Genomic DNA, 13,082 nt, shown 5'->3' on the forward strand with positions numbered 1-13,082 from the left:
AAACCTTCCTCTTGAGTAAAACCGTCTGGACGTCAGTTGGATTAATCTCTTGTTGTTTTATTGACTCTTTGTTCAGATTGAGCGCTGACACCGCGCATGCGTCATCTGTCTCCTTCATTGTGCCCCTTATAGACGCTGCTAAGCTAAGCTAGCTGTCAATCCCCCTCAGCAGCATCAGGCTCCAGGCTCAGCAGACTCCCCCTCCTCGACTCTACAGCTACGGTAGGAGGATGATGATTCATTTTAAAACTCAAACTCATCTTTAAGGAGGTTTTTATTCTGTGTTCGGTTTCTTAATGCTCAGATTACTGAAGGTTTATCTCCAAGGTTAGCCACATACCTAGCTAGCATGTGAGGCGGTTTAGCTAACGGTGGATGTGTTATGTAATGATGTTTAGCCTCGTAATGCACACTTTAATCCTTTCATGATGCCTGTTAATGTGCACAGAATTAAAAGGGCTTCACATTTAGCATCAGCAAACTGCGGAGGGGCGTGTGAGTGTGTGTGTGTGAGTGTGTGTGTGTGTGTGTGTGTGTGAGAGAGGAGGACAGGAGGAGGAAGTCACATTAAACACATTAAACACATTAAATATAACCCAGCCTGTTTAATTGTCATTGTCTCTGATGTCCTAACCTTTTCTGCCATGTTAGCTAGCTTGTCCCTGCAGCTAGCTGTCTCACCCCCCACACACCTCCTCTCCTGCTCCATCTGTTCTCCTTTGTCCCGGATCAGAGATGAACCATTAGCTGGTCAGCATTGTTCACTTGGGAATTACCTAAAAGCCATCTGACCACGCCAAAGGAAGCAGCTTCAGTAATACTGCATCCCCAGGATCAGGTCTAGGCCCTTATTTTAAAACACTGACTGCAGGAGCAGGTCCAGACTTTTCAGATTTGACTAATCAGAACAAACCGAGCTGGACTAGACCCAACATCAAGACCGGATCAGATCCAGTCCCATCTTCCAGACAGGACTCAGTCTGATCTCATCTTAATCCACCATGAGCAGAGCACTTTGCAGCATTTAGCAAGTTACAGTGGCAAGGACAAACTTCCTTTAACAGGCAGAAACCTCCAGCAGGACCAGACTCATGTTAGACACACATCTGCTGAGACCGTGTTGGAGAGAGGGATAGAGGGAGAGGAAGAGAGAGAGAGATGATAGTGGGGAGACGGATAGTAGTAGTTGTAGCAGCTGGAGTCTGGCACGTCCACAGCAGCAGAGATCCAGAGGAACCTACGAGACAAGGGAGCTCAGGGACTCCAGAAAGGTCTATGAAAAGAGAGAAGAGAGGGAGACCAGAAGAAAGAAAAAGAGGAGAAGAAATGGGGAAGGAAAGGATGGGATAAGAAAATGAGACATAAAGGATGAAGAAACATGGAAAGATAAAAGAGAGAAAGATAAGATGAGATATTACTTTATTTAAGAAAGAAGGACAGCAGGAAAGAAGGAATAAAAAGAAAAAGGAATGAAAGAGAGAAACAAACAAGGAAAGAAAGAGAAAACAGAAAAGAATGAGGAAAAAGGAATTAAAGAAGGAAAGAAAGGATGAATGACAGACCCAAAAAAGGAATCTACGGCAGACATCCAGAGGAACCTACGAGACAAGGGAGCTCAGGGACTCCAGAAAGGTCTATGGTTAGTAACTTTAATGGGACAGGAAGAGTTAAAGTGAGAGACAGGCAGAGAGAGGAGAGAGAGGGAAAGACAGGATCCCAGTGTGTCCGTCTAAGCCTATAGCAGCATAACTAAGACCTGGTCCAAGCCTGATCCAGCTCTAACTATAAGCTTTATCAAAAAGGAAAGTTTGAAGCCTACTCTTAAAAGTAGAGAGGGTGTCTGCCTCCTGGACCCTGACTGGTAGATGATTCCAAAGGAGAGGGGCCTGATAACTGATAAAAGGCTCTACCTCCCATACTACTTTTAGAGACTTCAGGTACTGATGGAGGAAGATACGTTCTTCCTTTTCTTCTTTAGCAAGTTACAGTGGCAAGGACAAACTTCCTTTAACAGAAACCTCCAGCAGGACCAGACTCATGTTAGACACACATCTGCTGAGACCGTGTTGGAGAGAGGGATAGAGGGAGATGAAGAGAGAGAGAGATGATAGTGCCACACTGCCCTCGAGTGTTCTGGTGGATTACTGCAGAGCGACGTGGACGTGGGGTGGATGCAGAAGTATAAAACAGGTTTAAGGAGAGGCAGGGTTGTCCCAGTTCTCCCTAAAATGAACTAGTTCACGCTTTAGCTGCACCTTGATTCTTCTTCAGTAGAGCCTCCTGTGCTTCAGTCCCTCAGGAATTACTTTACTCTGACAGATTCACAGACATTAAGTATAAAAGTCAAGAAAATCCTGATTAAAAATGAAAAATCTGCAGCTTTGAAAACTTAGAGACACACATCATATCCTAACAGATGATTTAAAGTTAAGTCCCGCCTCTGACATGCCAACCAGCCAATCACAGTGCAGGATTTCGTAGCTAATCATATTTAAAGAGGAGTCACCTCTCTGGACACGCCCCTCTGGAGACATGATTTGTGTGTTTAAACCTCAGAGACGTGTGTTGTTGTGTGTTAGTTTCCTCCTGCAGAAGGATGCACAGCTCATTGGTTGTTAGCTCCCCTGCAGCCTCTAAAAGAACAGCTTGTTCTTTCCTGCTGGAGCTGGTGTGGACACATGGCTGATGAACAGTAACCACTCCTGTAATGATTAGATAAAGAGAGGAGAAGCTGTCAACTCTAACGGCTGACCGCCTTCATTCAGGATCAGCTCAACGTGGAGGGCGACTCAAACCTGCTGCCCCTCCTCCTCCCCCTCGTGATGATCTGAGCTTCAAACTGTGTTCTCCTGACTTTGTTCTCTTTCACATGTTGTTGTGTTTGTTCCTGTCTCCTGCAGCACAATGGCCGTCCCTCCAGCATACTCAGACCTGGGCAAATCTGCCAAGGATATATTCAGCAAGGGCTACGGTGAGTCCTCTGTCTCAGTCCAGAGAGAGAGTGAATTATTAACGGATCCTGAAAGAAATCTGATGTTTCCTGAGTTTAGCTTTTAGACTTCTCTGATGCAAAACCTGCAACATTTTAAGAGAAAGTGACGGTGTGCTAAAATAACTTCAAACTTATCCTTTAAATGTAAAAAAAAAACTCATTTATTTATTTTATTTTTATTTAAAGGGCCATGCATATAATTAACACTTCTGTAAATATGCAAGAATTAGCCAAAAGTAGGGTTGGAAAATTCTGGGAATTATCAAAGTTGGAAACTCTTCATGGGAATTAACAGGATTAAACCAGGAGTTTACTAAACTGAAGGTTGGCTCTTTATAGGGAACTTAAATACAGTTGGAGAAAATATATTTGAGTATAATCCTGACTAAAACAACCAGATTACATGAAGTACAGCTGAATATCTCTGCTATTCCTCAATCACATGCACATAGCACACTGCTTACTGCAGGGCTGTAGAGACCACGCCCCCTACAGGCACTGTGCATTCCTCCATCACATGAAGCACAGAGGATCTCTAGAATCCTGCAGAAGCTTGAGAAGCTTGAGGGAAGATGCTTTCTCATTTAAAGGTGACATATCATGCAAAATTGACTTTTTAATGGTTCTCTACCTGAAATATGTGTCCCTGTCTAAAAACCCCCCGAGAATGAAAAGAATCCATTCTGCCCCTGTTCTGATTTCTCCACCTTTCTGTAAATGTGTGTGAAACGAGCCGTTTCAGACTTCAGTGTTTTTGTTACGTAACAACAATATCCGGTCTGTAACAGGAAGTCAGAGCTCGGAGCTTGTTCAGCCCATAGACTGTATAAAATACAACTCAACCCCTCCTCTGTTTTTCATTCCCTGCACACATGTGTGCTAACAAGGAGCTTAGGAGGGAGGCATGCTAGTTGTAGGCTGTCTTAATAAACACAAAGGTCGGTTTGACTCCTCACGTCTGCAGATTTGAAGATCTAGTGGATGATTTTTATTTATCATGGATAAGTGTTAGCGCTAGTTAGCATAGCCACATAGCTACATGTTCGTAGCTGTGTACCAAGACACACGTCGACATGCTGACAAATAAAACAACAAGAAACACTAAATCTGTGACCAATCCTTCAGAAAGGTCCTGCTGCAGGCGCCTCTCCTGTCAGGATCAGATTCTGGATCAGATTCAGAGGGTTGAAGTAACGCGGGTCTGTGAGCAGCCGTGTATATTCAGCCAACATGTAAACATTAGATCAACGTGGTGGACAGCCGAGGCACATCCACTTCCTGAGGGGGCGTGGTCAGAGAGAAAACAGACTGTTCTGAGGAGGAATGAAGAAGAGAGTTTTTCAGGCAGACCAAAATCTGATTTCAAAGTGTTTTTTTGAGCATAAACTTTAAAGACATGTTTTGGGGACCTCTTAGACCAATATATGTTGATGAAAAAAGCGTGATATGTCACCTTTAAACAGTTTGAATGGGACTTTGTTGGGATTGCATTGTTGTTAATTGTTGAATGGGTTGGGTCGGGGGGATGAGTAATATTTATCTCAACATTCACATTCAATGAAAGAATTGATTGTTCCATAAAATATTTAACACTTGATAAAAGTTCTACTTACAAATAAATCTGTGTTAATTCCAGTATTTTGGATGGATGTCTGCTTATAACAAAACAAATATTAATGCTTGGATGTGATACCTTTCCATTCAATTACCTACAATTCACAGTTAATTCCAAAATTCCCAGCTTAACTTCCCATGGAAATTTACTGGAAATTTCTACCCCTTTGCAACCCTAATCATATCTCTCATGTTTCATCTGTAAAAGCTGACCAGTCAGATCAACAGTTTCCTCTCAGTCCTCATGGGTCTGATCAGTTTTCTCCCCCCCTCTTGTGATCCCTGCTAACACTCTCCTCTGTCCCCCGTCAGGCTTCGGAGTCGTGAAGCTGGACCTCAAGACCAAATCACAAAGTGGAGTGGTGAGGACTCTTTCTTTGCTCTCTTCTTGAATTTGTTCTTGTATATTTCAGAGCTTTGTACCGCCTCCATCTCTCTGCCTTCTCCTCTAAACCCCCTGACCCCCCTGACCCCCTGCTGTAACCTGCGGTTTGAAGGTTTCCAGGTCGTCACGCGGCGCTGACGCCGGCCCCGCTTGGCTGAACTGTCTCTCAGTTCTAGAGAAACACGACACGCCTGATTTGTTTTGTTTGTCTCCGGCCTGTCTGTCTCTCTACCTGCCTTTCCTAACCGCTGCTCTGTCTCCACGCTGCCGCCGCCCCGGACGCTCGCGCTCTAATGTAGATGGTAAGATCGGTGTCAGAGCTGACAGCTTCTCACACACATCCATCATCCTGTTGTTGCAGCTAACGTTTGATCATCCTGTCATCATTATTTCTTTCTGTCTGTGTGATGAACGTTCAGGCAGCATGAATATCCGTCTGTGTGCTCGCACTTATCTGCTGTCACGTCGCTTTGGATCACGTCTAACCTTTTCTTTCTTCGTCCAGACTTCTCTGTTCGTCTGTTTGTTCCTCATCTTTGTTTCTGTTGTTCTAAAGACGTCACATCAGCTTCAGCAGAACGCATGACTATAACACTTGCTAAATGCAACATGCTAGCTTTAGAGTCTGTGTATTAACAAAGACCCAACATCAAGACCAGATCAGATCCAGTCCCATCTTACAGACAGGACTCAGTCTGATCTCATCTTAATCCACCATGAGCAGAGCACTTTGCAGCATTTAGCAAGTTACAGTGGCAAGGACAAACTTCCTTTAACAGGCAGAAACCTCCAGCAGGACCAGACTCATGTTAGACACACATCTGCTGAGACCGTGTTGGAGAGAGGGATAGAGGGAGATGAAGAGAGAGAGAGATGATAGTGGGGAGACGGATAGTAGTAGTTGTAGCAGCTGGAGTCTGACACGTCCACAGCAGCAGAGATCCAGAGGAACCTACGAGACAAGGGAGCTCAGGGACTCCAGAAAGGTCTAAGAAAAGAGAGAAGAGAGGGAGACCAGAAGAAAGAAAAAGAGGAGAAGAAATGGTGAAAGAAAGGACAGGATAAGAAAAAGGAGAAATAAAGGATGGAGAAACAAGTAAAGAACAAAGAGGGAAAGAAAGGAGGAAAGAAAGAGGGACAGCAGGAAAGAAGTATTGAAAGAAAGAAGAAAACAGAAAGAAAGAAAGAAAGAAAGAAAGAAAGAAAGAAAGAATAACAGACCCAAAAAAGAGATCCAGAGGGACCTACGGGACAAGGGAGCTCAGGGACTCCAGAAAGGTCTATGGTTAGTAACTTTAATGGGACAGGAAGAGTTAAAGTGAGAGACAGGCAGAGAGAGGAGAGAGAGGGAAAGACAGGATCCCAGTGTGTCAGTCTAAGCCTATAGCAGCATAACTAAGACCTGGTCCAAGCCTGATCCAGCTCTAACTATAAGCTTTATCAAAAAGGAAAGTTTGAAGCCTACTCTTAAAAGTAGAGAGGGTGTCTGCCTCCCGGACCCTGACTGGTAGATGATTCCAAAGGAGAGGGGCCTGATAACTGAAGGCTCTACCTCCCATACTACTTTTAGAGACTTTGAGGTACTGATGGAGGAAGATAATTCTCCTCTTTAGCAAGGACAAACTTCCTTTCACAGGCAGAAACCTCCAGCAGGACCAGACTCATGTTAGACAGACGTCAGCAAAGAAGAAGAAGAAGTGACAGAGATGTGAAGGAAGATAAAAAGCTTGACCGCAAACGAATAAAAAGATCAGACATATAGAATATTAGGTCTTGTCAGTGATGCTGCCTGACATCTCTAAAAACACATGGATAATAATGTGTTTTTAAAAGAGGATAAAGAAGCTGACACTCTGCTCTCCTCGGGGAGATCGTTCCAAAGGGTCAAGAGTCTCACTTAAACTTCAAACTGCTCCGTGTTTTCTGTCCTTTCTGTCATCGTGTGTCGTCCTGCATGATTTAATGTACAAAGGTTCAGATGTGTCTGATGTTTGTGTCTCTGATTTTACTCATTAATGTTTGTGTAGTTTAATAATAACAATAATAATAAAGCTTTTTTAATGCATGAAAAAAGGAGAAATTCAACCTTCAAAACAGAAAAAAAGACGAAGACTGGATTTTTTAACAGATTAAGATGAAGTTAAATTGATGTCGGTAATTTTCCAATTTAGGGGAAAAATTCAACCTTTTAATTGTATTTGAAAGAATTTTGCTTTCACTTGAACTAAGTTTTTTAATCCTGCTTTCTTTGTTTTAGCTGCTCTGTTTGTTTTCTTGGAACAAGTGTCCTTATAGTTTGGATGTTTGAAAGCATCTGTAGAGTTTGTGTTGAACATCAACAACACAAGAGTAGCCGTGTGTGTCCGTCGTGTCCTGAGGAGCTTTAATAACCCTTTAATGTCTCACTTTATGTTCACGTTCTTCGTCTGTGTCGTCATCTCGAGCTGAGTTTGATTCTCTGTCGTCATGTTTCCCTCCCGGTCTCTCCTCCAGGAGTTCAACACGTCCGGCTCCAGTAACACAGACACGGGGAAGGCCGCGGGGAGCCTGGAGACCAAATACAAGATGAAGGAGCTCGGCCTGAGCATCAACCAGAAGTGGAACACAGACAACACGCTGGGCACCGAGGTCACCGTGGAGGACCAGGTCTGTGTGTGTTTTTAATGGTTAACAGATTCAGGTCTCGCTCAGGTATGTGTGCTTTAGAAAGACCTGTTGACACAGTCTGTCTCTCCTCCTCACAGCTGACTCAGGGACTGAAGGTGGCCTTGGATACTTCTTTTGTACCGAACACGGGGTGAGGATACGTTTGAGTGAAGGTTACGTGACGGCGTGCAGCGGAACACGATGTTATCACTTTGACCTGAAGGAGAGAAGGAAGTCAGAGCTCATAAAAGCTGCTGTTTACAGAGTTTATGAGGAGTTTAACGTCCCACTTCTTCTTTCTAACATCATTACTCTCTCTGAACTGGAGCAGGAGTTAGATTTATTAATGCTCCTCTGATCTGCTCCTCTTTAAAACATTCAAACCATGCTGCTAAAAATAATAATTCAATGTTCTGAAGACAACAGTTTCTCTTCGTAGGGGACTATTTTCTGCGGTGTAGTAATCCACATTTGCAGAATTGATTAAAGTCATTCTCAGGGTGTCGATAAGCAGAAAAGATCAATATATATAAAAGAAAATAAATCCCAGAGGAGCCTGAAGATCAGACTCAAAGACTCACTGTCAGCAGATTATCTGACCTCCCTCTCTCACTCTGTAACATCAGAGTATCAGAGACAAACTGACCTTGACCTCTGTTGACTTCTGTTGACCTCTGTTGACTTCTGTTGACCTCTGTTGACCTCTGTTGACCTCTGTTGACTTCTGTTGACTTCTGCTGACCTCTGTTGACCTCTGTTGACTTCTGTTGACCTCTGTTGACTTCTGTTGACTTCTGTTGACTTCTGCTGACCTCTGTTGACCTCTGTTGACTTCTGTTGACCTCTGTTGACCTCTGTTGACTTCTGTTGACCTCTGTTGACTTCTGTTGACTTCTGCTGACCTCTGTTGACCTCTGTTGACCTCTGCATTAGTAAGAAGAGTGGTAAGCTGAAGGCGGGCTACAAGCGCGACTTCGTGAACCTGGGCTGCGACGTGGACTTCGAGGGTCCCATCATCCACTCGGCCGCCGTGCTGGGCTACGAGGGCTGGCTGGCCGGATACCAGATGGCCTTCGACACGGCCAAGTCCAAACTGGTCCAGAACAACTTCGCCCTGGGGTACCGGGCCGGGGACTTCCAGCTGCACACCAACGTGTGAGTGATTCTGAACTCCTTACTCTGTGGACTGAGGATGGAAAGTGATGGAAACGATCACAGCTGAGACTTTAAAGAGTTGTTTTAAAACTTAAAGGATGCAGGGTTCATTTAACAACTGAAAAGTTGCATTATGGGAAATTAAATGTGCATTTTTGTCGATTGGCGCCCAGTTTAACTCCGCCCCAGTAGATGTTTGAAGTCTTAGGTTCACTTGAAAGCTTTTTAGAATTATTCTGAGTGTAGATGAATCTTCCTGTTGTCCTTGATGAAGCTATGATTTGTTGTTTGTGCTACAAGGTTTCAAAAGCTGTAATCAGTGATTCCTAAAGATCCGGACGACGGCTTTAAGTGTCTTGTTTCATCCACGATTCAAAAGTTAGAAATAAATCAGGAAGTGTTTACATTCAGGGAGCTGAAATCAGAAAATTAGACTCAAATTGTCCCTTCAAAAAATACTTAAACCATTGGATTATTAAGAATGATGGTTATCAAGTAATTGATTACATTCTTGATTCTTTAACACGTTAGGTTTCCTGCTTTGTCGTGCATTTGTGTCCCATACTCACGTGTGCAGGGGTTCAGAAAGATGGCAATCATCTTCCCTTAGAAAGGCTTCAAACAGGAAGTCAAACGGCTGATTAATCAGAGGAGTAAATGCTCTGCAGGATGCAGAGGTCTCTGACTCCTCCTCTCCTCTCTTCTCTCAGTAACGACGGCACCGAGTTCGGCGGCTCCATCTACCAGAAGGTGAACGACGAGCTGGAGACAGCCGTCACTCTGGCCTGGACCGCCGGCAGCAACAACACTCGCTTCGGCATCGCCGCCAAATACAAGCTGGACAAAGACGCCTCTCTGTCTGTACGTACACGCACACCGACACTCTGCCCTGATTCGCTGCTGCTGCTGCTTTGACTCATGACTCTCTCTAACTCCTGTCTCTGCAGGCCAAAGTGAACAACGCCAGTCTGATCGGAGTCGGATACACTCAGAGTCTTCGACCAGGTATGTGACCCGAAACTGTTAGGCTGGTGTGGCGACATATCTGGAGGTTAAAGGTCAGGTGAACTCTTCTGAACTCTCGGTGTCCCTGCAGGTGTTAAGGTGACCCTCTCAGCCCTGATCGACGGGAAGAACTTCAACGCCGGCGGACACAAAGTGGGGATGGGTTTCGAGCTGGAGGCGTAAACGAGAGAACATCCAACGAGGAGAAAAAAAAGAGCCCCCGAACAACGTCACCACACACTCCTCCCCCCTCCCCCCTCACACACACACACACACACACACACACACTCCACCTCATGTAGCCTCCTCACACATTTCATGAGCGTTCTGACAGGAAGAGCCGAGTCTCAGCTTCATGGTTACCATCCTGAGAGGAGTGGTGAGGGGGAGAAGTGACCGTTCTGGTTTTTCTTGATATTAAAAGTGACATTATTTATTTCCTCGTAGGTCGTGGTTGTAAATGTTTAGCTCTTTAAAGCTTCCTAAAGCATGTGAGAAAGAAAAGACGGACGCGGCGCTGAAGGCGTGGTTAAAAATGGGGCCGAGTGTCTGTTATGGTTTCGTTTGTTGTTGTTTCTGCTGCGTCGTGTGGACCGTTTAATCCACATAGGACATTACACGTGAAGGAGTCACTGAAGCGCCGGTGGAGGATGCGTGAAGGATATTTGGGCTCGCACTGCTTCACAGGAACACGTAGTAGAGCGCGTTGCAGATGCTGCGAAACGATCTTGTAATGCTTTGTGACTCTCGTAGGTGAAATCAATGTAGTGGAATCTTCCGGTAGCTTGTGTAGTTAGTTTGCATTTCTACCATATTGTTTTCATCTATCGGCTTCGGCTCAGCGGTCACAGAGAACTGGAGGACGTTCGGCATCGTGTTGTCTGGTAGGCTCAGAGGTTTCCTCATGTGGCTCGGGGACGGCGCTCGTTACTGTCAGCTCAAAGAAGCTCCTCCTCCTCCTCCTCCTCCTCCTCCTTCTCCTCAGACGTGAACAGACGTACAGTTTGATCGTCCTCCGAGTCCAAACACTTCTTAGGGTTCCGTTCCAGGTCGTTGTGACTCTCCTGTTTATTTATGGTAATCATGGAAACGTGTTTCTCCATCTCAGCGTGTTCTCATGGTTACACAGCTCACTTTTCTTTGTCACTTAGACACAGTACCTCATTTTTTTCCAATGTCAATCAAGGGAATTATAATAATAAAAACAATAAAGAAAAATCTCTGGAGCGTGTGTCGTCATTTTTTCAATCACATGAGAATCAGATCACAATCAGAGACTTCATGTATCCTCAGGGGGAAGTTTACGACACGTGCTGGACTATTGCTCAGCCGGACTCTGACTTCCTGAATTTCCAGAAACAGAAGTTAGTATTTTTTTTTATAGAAGCCAAAGTGAACTTTTAACCTTATTGCATAAAACAAAAACAGTAAAAGAAGATGTTTAAAAATGGGAATATTAGTGACACTTAGTGGTCAGATATTAGAATGAACCCCTCTGATCCTAACCCTTTGCATCACCTAATCCAGGGGTTCCCCTCCCGAGACACCAACTGGGGTCTTGAGATGTCTCAGATTTTTCAGAGTAATCTAAATTTGCTTATTTTACCCATGAAGTAAAAAATATAGACAAATATTAGTTACATTTGAAGTAAAACCCTGGAAATATGTACATTTTATTAGATTTCTGCCTTTCTTTGTTGCCAGATGACTCCTAAATACTAAATCCACTGACAAATACTAAGGGTTAGTGTTAGGAACAAAGTCTGAGGGATTAGGGTTTGGATGAAGTGATAGATCACGAGAAAGCCCAAAGTATAGGGTGAGGCAAGAACTCAGTGAATTATCAAAAGCATCAGGAGCAGCAGGTTCAATCAATCACCGCAGCACAGGAAACCCAGCCACATGTCAGTACAGTAGGGGGGTCAGGTCTTTGGCCTCTATATTTTGGGGGTCACAGGCTGAAAAGTTTGGGAACATCTGACCTAAGCAACAGTGGCCTTGGAGGACTAAAATGATTAAACTATGAGGGCATCCTCAGGTATCAGACTGAGGTCTCAGACTGAGGTATCAGACCTCAGATGAAAGAACATCATTTCTCCATCATGAGTCAGACTTCAGTCCAAACCGCTTCAGACGTAAATGATTAAATACAACATTTTAAGGAAGTCTTAAAAGAAAAAGTTTTCCTTTTAAGATTGAGTCATGATAAAAAGATCTTATATTTCTGTCCCATAATGAAGACACACCAGCCTGTAATTGTAACTTTTTACCTCATAATAATCAAAAAGGTAAAAACTATAACTTACCTCCTTCTTCTCATAACTGAATGAGTGTTTGTTTCATTATTAAAGGTGACATATCACGCTTTTGTCATCAACATATATTGGTCTAAGAGGTCCCCAAAACATGTCTTTAAAGTTGATGCTCAAAAAAACACTTTGAAATCAGATTTTGGTCTGCCTGAAAAACCCTCTTCTTCAGTCCTCCTCAGAACAGTCTGTTTTCCCTCTGACCACGCCCCCTCGGGAAGTGGGTGTGGCCTCGGCTCTCCAGCACGTTGATCTAATGTTTACATGTTGGCTGAATATACACGGCTGCTCACAGACCCGCGTTACTTCAACCCTCTGAATCTGATCCAGAATCTGATCCTGATGGAGAGGCGCCTGCAGCAGGACCTTTCTGAACGATTGGTCATAGATTCTGTGTTTCTTGTTGTTTTATTTGTCAGTATGTCGACGTGTGTCTTGGTACACAGCTACAGCTACAGCTACGAACATGTAGCTATGTGGCTATGCTAATTAGCGCTAGCACTTATCCATGACAAATAAAAATCATCCACTAGATCTTCAAATCTGCAGACGTGGGGAGTAAAACCGACCTTTGTGTTTATTAAGACAGCCTACAACTAGCATGCCTCCCTCCTAAGCTCCTTGTTAGCACACATTTGTGCAGGGAATGAAAAACGGAGGAGGGGTTGAGTTGTATTTTATACAGTCTATGGGCTGAACAAGCTCCGAGCTCTGACTCCGTTACAGACCGGATATTGTTGTTACGTAACAAAAACACTGAAGTCTGAAACGGCTGGTTTCAGCACACATTTACAGAAAGGTGGAGAAATCAGAACAGGGGCAGAATGGATTTTTTTCATTCTCGGGGGGTTTGTAGACAGGGAAACAGATTTCAGGTAGAGAACCATTAAAAAGTCAATTTTGCATGATATGTCACCTTTAAGGCCGAGTTTCCATCTATTTTTTACAGTTAGAAATTTACTTACAAAATAAAAGC

General features: G+C 44.0%; 1 protein-coding gene across 2 annotated transcripts; it reads left to right on the plus strand.

Annotated features, from left to right (window-relative positions):
- The first annotated feature begins 89 nt into the window (after positions 1 to 89).
- zgc:56235 (uncharacterized protein LOC393186 homolog) lies at positions 90 to 11,023 on the plus strand. Of its 2 annotated transcripts, XM_034709096.1 has the most exons (10): positions 90 to 222; positions 2,901 to 2,971; positions 4,919 to 4,968; positions 5,291 to 5,293; positions 7,485 to 7,637; positions 7,736 to 7,788; positions 8,571 to 8,792; positions 9,503 to 9,653; positions 9,740 to 9,797; positions 9,889 to 11,023. In XM_034709096.1, the coding sequence occupies exons 2-10, from the start codon at positions 2,905 to 2,907 to the stop codon at positions 9,978 to 9,980; spliced, it is 849 nt and encodes a 282-aa protein (XP_034564987.1). In that variant the 5' UTR covers positions 90 to 222; positions 2,901 to 2,904; the 3' UTR covers positions 9,981 to 11,023. The 2 variants fall into 2 exon arrangements, with proteins under 2 accessions (XP_034564987.1, XP_034564988.1); XM_034709097.1 differs by lacking the exon at positions 5,291 to 5,293.
- Positions 11,024 to 13,082: the final 2,059 nt, after the last annotated feature.

Source organism: Notolabrus celidotus, chromosome 19, assembly GCF_009762535.1.
Source record: "Notolabrus celidotus isolate fNotCel1 chromosome 19, fNotCel1.pri, whole genome shotgun sequence".
NCBI lineage: Eukaryota > Metazoa > Chordata > Actinopteri > Labriformes > Labridae > Notolabrus > Notolabrus celidotus.